At 51.3% G+C, this 8,752-nt stretch overlaps 1 protein-coding gene across 1 annotated transcript in view; it reads left to right on the plus strand.

Annotated features, from left to right (window-relative positions):
- The window catches only part of LOC113204172 (gamma-aminobutyric acid type B receptor subunit 2), a gene marked incomplete in the record, with an annotated part of 318,228 nt that overhangs the window by 231,094 nt on the left and 78,382 nt on the right, over positions 1-8,752 (plus strand). The window contains 2 exon segments of the mRNA XM_052270631.1: positions 3,805-3,980; positions 4,628-4,811. Coding sequence (XP_052126591.1) covers positions 3,805-3,980; positions 4,628-4,811 — 360 coding nt within the window.

The following is an 8,752-nucleotide window of genomic DNA, read 5'->3' on the forward strand; positions in this document are numbered from 1 at the left end:
CCCCCGGCTGCCTGCCCGCCGTATGTGATACTGTGCCGTTGCGCCGGCGGTTCCAACGTGAGTGAGCCATTTCGCAGCTGCGGCGGTGCAGCTCGCGGGCCGGACCTCCCCCTCCCTCCGCTACCTCATCCGGCACACTGTGGGTGGAGTACGTGCTTTCTGATTAACGAGAAGCAGTTGGTAGCATGAAACATGTACGCTGCACAAGAAACCTCGTTTCTTAATTTGTGAGTTGGGAGCCAAATTGCGACCCTTTACATTGAGAGTGTACAGACGCTAATGGGTTCGAATACCGCACGCAAACTGAGCTCGGGGGAGGGGGAGAGGAGGGCGTTGAGACTGAGAGAGAACCTCACTACGGAATCCTAGTTTGCTTCCTGGTTAGCTGAGAGGGGCATTCTTTCTTGTTCCAATTAAGGACGGGTGAGTAGCCCAAAGCTCGCGTGTCGCGTTCGTCGCACAACAGACTCGAGGGTATAAGAAGCGTTCCGTTCAAAAGGAATTTGTCGTCCAAGTCGATGATGAGTCTACCGCTGTACCCCCACGTTCCGCCCATAGCAACGCTCCGCCACGCCACGCCGCGTGATCTAATAAAGGCTTAAGCGGCGCGGCCTTAATAATGCTATCCACCTGGCCGCCGTGCTCCGCTCTGCCGCTCCGCCGCGCGCCGGGGGGTCTGGGGGGTCGCAAATATAAAGTCAGCGGGGGGCGTAATCCAGTTCATCCCCTCGGTTTGCAAGCAGTCACCACCAGACCAACGGTGGTGGGGCGGCAGCGGCGGGGGGTCACCCTCCGCTTGGGAAAGCGCCTTTTCAGATCCTCTAGAGTTGCCGCTTCTGCCTCTCTCTCTCTCTCTCTCTCTCTCTCTCTCTCTCTCTCTCTCTCTCTCAGCTATTCAAGAGCGACTGGCTAGACTGCCGCTGTGGCGGTTGTACCCCTCTCGGATTGAGCGCGCGCGGAGGCGTAGCCGGGGCTTTTTTGGAATTATTTCCAAGCACAGACTGGCTGTCTTACCTGTCGGCTGGGCTGTCGGCACTCCCTCCACTGCCCCGCCTCGCCTCCCTTCATTCGGTGGTGGTTTCTCTTTAACGCCCTCCTCCTGCCTCTATCCACCTCCCAACCTGGTGCCTTATTTAGAAAGCTTCTTGCGACACCGCAAAGTAGTTCGGTTTAATTTCAGACCTTCCTAAACGCACTTCAAAAACTGATGACTGGCGCTTTAAGCATATCGTTGGTCGTGAATCTGCATTGAGAGAAATGGATTGGACAGGCCTTGTGATAGAGAGCAGTATTTGTCGTGAAGCTCCTTATCAGCTGTTTTCTCAGTTCATGAGTCTTGAGAATATCTTCGCCACATAATTGTGCTCCCATTTAGAATGTGGATTGACCCACATTCGGTCACGCTCTAAGAAAAACTATTAGCTAGCTAGAGTAAGTTGGAAAACGCAATCCTAGCTTAAGCCTCTACGATCGGATAATCGGAGCTGACTTGCAGTTCAGTAAGATTCAGTAGGAGCTCAGTTCATGATCAGCTTGAGTTGGGGTGCTGATGTGTTACTGATCTGAACTGAATCGAGAATCGAACAGCTATTTGCGCCCGAAAACCATTTAACTCTGGCGTGAAGCCAGCTACTACAGCTTCCGGACAGTTCGACTTAGTTAAAAGCGCTCTAACGAGAGCTCCTTTTTTCCCTGGGTAAGGAAGAAGCCGTTGGGAGTCTTTAAAGTTTCAAGGGTAAAGAAAACATGTTAGAGTGGACATTATAAATGCATTTTGCGGCTGGTGAGGAAACCCCTAGCACCTGTAGAATATGAAGCACATGTTTCAGAGAGAGAGAGAGAGAGAGAGAGAGAGAGAGAGAGAGAGCAGGGGGTTACGATATTACGATATCTTCAGCAGCGATCAGTGCCATTCCTTATGTTAGGTCACTTGCTAAACTTTCGAGAATCGCGTGTTCAGAGATGTTTTCCCTGCATCGTACTCTTGAAATGTTGTGTGATTGTGTGTGTAAGAGAGAAGAAGACAGAGAGGGAAAGAGAGAGAGAGAGAGACGCAAAGGAACGCAAGAGAGAGTAAACAAGGATAAAGAAGAGATGTTCATGTTAGTGTGCGGCGAGGGCCTGAAGTACAGTAAGTAGTTGCTGGGAGAATCTTGCGACGCCGCAAGAAGTCTCTCTCTCTTTCTCTCTCTTTCTCTCTCTCTCTCTCTCTCTCTCTCTCTCTCTCTCTCTCTCTCTCTCTCTCAGCAGGTCGTTGGAGATGTCTTTGAGGTTAGAGCTGCTCGGCGCCGGGCGACGCATGGCATGGTGAAGCTTGGCGTTTGGCGTGGCTTGGCTCGGCGAGGCGGTGAAGCCCTGCGGGACCCGGGTCTCGACGACGCTCCACTCCCTCTATCTCTACGAGCTCTTGCTTGGCGACGCGCTGCTCTCCCGCGACCCGTATTTATATTTGTCGTAACGGCTAACGACTGGTCCAATGGGTGCGGGCGGCATTAGGCTCGCCGGAGGGAAACCGCATCGCCCCGCGCCGCCGCTCTGGGCGAGAAAGATTGGGCGAGAATAAGGAGAAAAGTGGAAGCCGCCCTGGTTAATTACCAAGGCGCTGAGCCAGCGGTGAACGAGAAAAGTCTCGTTGCTTTTGTTTTTATTTGCTGTTCTTGTTTTTGTTTAATGAAGGGCCTTCAACAAACTACCCTTCTCTCCCTCTCTCACTCTCTCAGACTCTGAGAATGGAGTGGTTGGACATAGCACTTTCAACAGAAAATGAACGTGTCAGTACCACTGTAGGCATGAGTTTCCAGTGTTGCACCAATAGATCAGCCCTGTCGTCCCTGTCGCGACAAAATGTCACGCACAAATGATTATGTATCGTGTAGTGTAAAAACCACATCTGCCCAGCAGCAACAAAGTGGATGAACTGGTTGTTACACACTCTTTTGAGTGTGACAGTTTTGTTTGCAGTTTTAAGTATTTGCATGTCACAGACTCACAGACACGTACGCACATACGCCTGTTTGTTGAGTAATTAGCTTCATGTCATTATATCAATCCATATGATCACTGATATGATTGATGTGTTGCAGCTCCTGGCAATTTGAGGGCTCACGTAGCTACACTAGTGTAGGTGGTGCAAACAACAATGACCTACATTCAGGCAAAAGTTATGTTAAACAAGTTGGAAGCGAAACGTAACCCTTACACGACACAACGACACACCCCACCCGGTTGAAGTATAGAAGGAAGTTCAGAGCTGATGATGAAAAGCGCTCGGGTGCGCGGAGTGCGGCCGTGTTGACGCGCGCGGCATGAATCTGAATCCGAATCTGCATCTGTATTCCTTTCCACTGTTGCGCTTAATTGGCGGGGTATGCAGATGAGCGCGCCCCGCCGGCCTGGGCCCCGGCCCCGCCCGCCTTCACGCGGTGTACCCGAGGGAGGTTGGGCCGGCCGCCAGCCAGGCTGCCAGCCGCCTGCCCTGCCAAGAGCCGGTCGGCTCAGCCAGCAGCCCGCCCAATCAATTTGAATTTCTCGTGCTGTGTGTGCACGTCATCTAGGCAACCTCCTCGTCTACTGTCACACGTTTTTATTACACCGTTCTTCGCTGCCCACGAAAGGCGGACCGGAGAAAAGAGAGGGCATTTCAAATGATGCCTGAACTTATAGTACACGATAACACCCCAATAACTTTTTTGAACATCGAAAAGTTGTTTGCTGTAACAGAGCAAGTCTATCACTGGGCAGTTGAGTGTCATCATTGTGATAGTTCTGTTTGTTTTTTCTTAAACTTTTTTTTTTTGTTTCCAGGCACACAACAGGCTGGTGGCGGACTTAGACACCATGGGCTTCCAGGTGGAGGAAGCCCAAAGCTTTGCCACAGACGTTTCTGCTGCCATCAAAAAGCTCAAGGATAAGGACATCCGAATAGTTCTTGGGAATTTCAACGAGACCTGGGCCAAGAGAGTATTCTGTGAGGCGCACAAGTGAGTACTTTCAAATGATTCCGTGTCCTATAGTACGTTCAGAAAGAGGAGGGGGGGGGGGGCAAAATGTTACTCTTTATGAAGAAGTGACAGACGGGCCTGACTCCCTACCGTGCCACTTCAAGATGGACTGTAAGGAGTCAGAATAGAGGGGTTGGCAGCGGCACGAGGGCTAGGCAAAGATGGTTTCAGAAGTCCCCGTTTGACTGGGAACGGCCCTTGAGAGAAGAAAGTGGGAAGATGGAAAGAACAAGGGTCTACCGAGGGCCGGAAACGGGGTGGAGAGGAAGGAGAGAAAAGGGTTGGAGCAGACGGGCACTTTGCCACATCTGGGCCGGGCTCTCAATTCCTTTTAATTATGCGGAAAAGGACTGGGCTAATTGTCCCCTGAACGCGCGCCGGCCACCAACGCTAATCGTCCACGCGGCCACCTACTAACTGAACCCCTCAGTGCAGGCGCTCTCAACGGGACCAACTCTGCAGGCAACCCAGTGCCTAAAACTGCACCGTCGTGGTACAGCTCCTTACAAGTTGAGGGTAGACGATGAGGAAATACCAAGCCACTGTCTTTTAATGTTAAAATTTGCACTTCTTTTCTTTTTTCAAAACAAATCTGACATTTTTACTTTTCTTCCTTTCCTTGGCAGAGTGGGCATGTTCGGGCGCAAGTACCAATGGTTGATTATGGGCGCTTACACCGTGGACTGGTGGAAGGAGACGGATGAAGCGTTGGAGTGCGCCCAGGAAGATCTGAGGACATCGCTGGAGGGCTGCATTCTGACTGATCTGCTACCGCTGTCAACGTCAGGGGAGATCACCGTCTCTGGCATCGTGAGTACATACACCGTCTTGGGTGCTGCGGTTTGCGATACAGCGACCGTGACAACGACCCATCCCCGTAGATTTCCGCAGCAGTTTAGCAGATCTTTGCCTGGTGCTTTGACATTTCATCAGGAGCCGTTCTTCGTTGTCAGATAAACGATATATTATTTGACCCACTCCCCGATGTATTATTAACAGATTCTTTCGCCCAGATGACGTTATATTACCACAGTGGCGGAATGCAGGCGGTGCGCGCCAGCGCAGCTGCACCGCGACGCGACGGCGGGGAATGTTTTAATAAGCGAGCGACACCTACTTTTTTCATGCGCGGAGTCGCCGCCGCTTCTGCACGTTATACGAAAGGGGATAAGAATAGGAAGGAGTGCGGGGAAAACAGTAAAACTGTGTAGGCTAGAGAGAGAGAGAGGCAGGATGTGAAGGAGGAGCCTGTGACAGCATTGGGAGTTATAAGATGGCGTATGCGACTCATACGGAAGCGAAGCATCAACTTGTTGTTATTCCAAAATGCTCCTCACAAGTGGCACGTGCTGTTGTCGCTGGTCGTGCGGTGGGTGTGCATGCGGAGCTGGCTGCAACGACCTAGTGTTGTATTCATACTAAAAGTAAAGGGATTTACCCTTGCCATTCCTGCAACTTTTTCGCGCCACTAGCGTAACGTATCACTCCCTGTGCAAAACAAAAACTCTCTCCTAGGAGATCTCTTCTTTCCGTCGTCTCTCTCTCTTTGTCTTGATCAGCTAATTCGGGCTGTTTCACTACAATATCTGTCGACCCACAGTATAGGGTTAGTGTGGTGGAGCACTTCGAAGGGTTATGGAACCAACGCGAGGACTAGGCCCTGCTACTCTAGCTAGATATTCGAAGCAGTGAAAATCCCAAATTCAGTCAGTGCCCCAGTCCCAGTCCCTACCGCTTTCGCTAGCGCTTCCCCTTCCTTTTCTCTATATCGCCATAGTGCCGTGCAATATTACAGTGTTGGTGCCACCCTGCCAACTGCGATGAAAAAAAAAGGGAAAGAGAAAAGGGGGAAGACTGGAAGGGCTGAAATCGTGGCGTAGCAGCAGGGGCGAGTGGAAAGGATTTGGCCCGTTGATGTGCCCGTGTGTGCGTGTGATTGTGTTTGTGTGTGTGTGTATGTGTGTGTGTGGTTGTAAGTGTGTGTGTGAGTGTGTTTGTACACAGAGAGAGGGCCGAGCGGCACGGGCGCAGAAACGCCCTGCTGAAACCACATTAATTTTAATAATGCGAGTGTAAATCTTGTCTCTTTACCTCTGTCCCGCGCGTGGAGTCGGTGCCGCGGCTGGTGGTGCAGGGGACGGGGGTGGGGGACGAGGAGTTGGCGGGCTGGCCTGGTTGCGTTGCGGTAACTCCGTGGGGCCTTACAGTAAAATGAAGGCATCTGTCACGAACGTCTGGTCGGCGGCACGAGAAAAACGCCCACGGGAGTTTTTCACGGTCGAATTCACCGTTTTCCACAGTATTAGACCAATTTCTAGTGAGATAGCACGGAATAGAGCAGCATGAAGGGGCTAAGTCGTACCTTTGTCATCGGTTCTAAAGAAATTTACCATGAAACATTTCCCGTAACCCTTAGGAGTATTTTCACAGTAATGTTGTGATAATATAAATTATATTTATTTATTTAAACTTCTATTTCATAAATAGATTTGAAATTTAAGAAATCCGTGTGTGCTCGCTGTTACTAGGAAACTCGGCAGGCCTGGAGCTTTTTCGAAACCCTTCAGCGTTGGCGGGGAGGGCTAGCGTAACGCTGTCGTCGTAGCGGCGGCCGAAGGGCTTGATTACTGTGGCCGGGGCTCATCACACATTCATCGCAAATGTTTGACCCGCGCGCGGTGGCTGACCGGCTGTCGTACGAGCATGGTGGGGGTGGGGGTGAAATTGCTTATCTCACTCTCCCACACAGGCGCACTGCCTCTAGCCATGGGTGAAACTGGAGGGGGAGGGGGTACTTCCCTTTTCTTTCTCTCGCTCACTCTCGCTCTCTGACCCGCTCGACTAAGGCTTTTGGAGTGAGGGGGTTAGGGGACGTGAAGGGCGGTGCTAGGCTGGCCCAGCAGTAAAGCGGTCCAACTTGGGGATACATACTCGCAGAGTGTGGAAACATCAACAAACTGTCTCGAGTCTTGCCCCTCCCCATCCTGTGCGTCCCGCTTCTCCAACATTCTATTTAGGCGATGTGAGTCGTAGTGCATGAGAGAGAGAGAGAGAAAGAGCCAAACGACCAGTTTTAACGAGGACCACAACTTTTATTCATATCGGGACTGGGCGTGTGGGGTTGGGAATGGATGAGGCCTATTTCATTAAAAAGTGGCCTGCCGGAAAGAAGTCAGGCAAGCTTTGGTAGCACCATTACTCACACGAGAGAACGCTTTGCTTTAAAATCAGCAAATCATGCTTGAACCACCACCCATCGCTCTGAAGTCAGCACTTCAGGCAGTTCAACCTAAGCTAATGTTTTTGATAGAAAATTAAATAATGTGGCTACCTAGATTTCATGAGCATTAGAATAACCGTTTTTAGGGTCGTTTGTGAATTATTGCCTTTATCAATTCGCTACTAAGGCTCTCAGAGGTGCTGCTTTTGGCATTTTTTTGCCCTTACAGTGGCTTCAGTTTACTCAAGGAGCACAGGTGTTGTATATGGCAGCTATGTTTTCCCAGTGTATCACACTTACAATTGTACTCTTGGAATTGTGAAACACTGGGTAATGCAGTTGGGAGTGTGAGCCACCCGGCATTGCACTCTTACTACTGTTAGACTGTAAACACACATAAGTTTCTAGAGTTGTCTCCCCTGGGACTTTCTCGTTCGATGCTATCGGGATCGGGTCCTCTACTAAGAGCCACACTAAGAAGAGATACTCGTAAACTACATAAAAAAAGTTCTCGCAAAGTAAACTTTGTGGAAAAAAGTACTCTGTTATGCAGACTTTTGTTCAACTTAAAGTGGAGGTGAACAACGTATTATGTCAGATTAGCACGGCGCGCAAGTTGTCTCCCACGGGCGCGGGCGGGTTTGGGGCTGCACAGGGCGAGGAGGCACAGGGCAGAGCGCCTCGTGGCGCCTATCTCACCCCTTTACCTCCGCTGCCGCCCCCCTCTTCCCTTCCGCGGGCCCGCGGAGACCAGGAGGCACAAAACTTTGCCAGTTCAAACTAAAGTATGAAATGAAACGCGGCGCGAGGGACGCGCAGAAAACTGGGAGAGGAGGAAGGGGGGGGGGGGGATAGTGAATTGGCACCACTCTCTGGCTTTTGAAAAAGTTTCCGTTCCACTACTGTTATATCGATAGAGAGAGTCGGGGGATGGGGTAAGGTCACTTGGCATAGCGAATTTGAGTTGTTTCCCCCCTCCAGCACTTTATTATATTCGAAAAATCACTGAACAGCTTCTGTCATTTCCATTGCACTATACTGCACTGCTCGCTCAAACTAAAAAAGAGTTCGAAAAAGTAACCGATAATAGATCTGTAGACCGGATGCCAAGATTTTTTTATTTTATCTTTCTCCTTCTTGTTTTTTTGTTTCTCTTTACTTTCTCGCGACAAGAAATTTGGGATGCAAAGCCTAGTTTACGGGCGGCGAGCCTGGCGCTCTGGCGGGACAACGTCACACGCGCCCGCCACACCGGCTTTGCATATTTTTCGAGAAGGGATCGACTTGGCGGTATCGAAGTTGAGGAAGCAGCGGCCGCCGGGCCGGCCGGGGGGGCTGGCCCGCGGGCCGTGTTCCTCCCCAGTGTCTGCTGCTCGCGGGGGCGCCCGGGCGGGCCGCGGCGCCGACCCAACCCTTCCCCCCTGTCCGTCGCGCCCGGCCCGGTCTTCCCTCTGCTCCCTGAGAGCTGCCTTGATTTATGGGAAAGCTCGCAGCTCCCCTCCTCCCTTCCTGGTGCCCCCTAACCCCCCCC

The sequence above is a fragment of the Frankliniella occidentalis genome, unplaced genomic scaffold (assembly GCF_000697945.3).
Source record: "Frankliniella occidentalis isolate FOCC.00 unplaced genomic scaffold, Focc_3.1 Scaffold131, whole genome shotgun sequence".
NCBI lineage: Eukaryota > Metazoa > Arthropoda > Insecta > Thysanoptera > Thripidae > Frankliniella > Frankliniella occidentalis.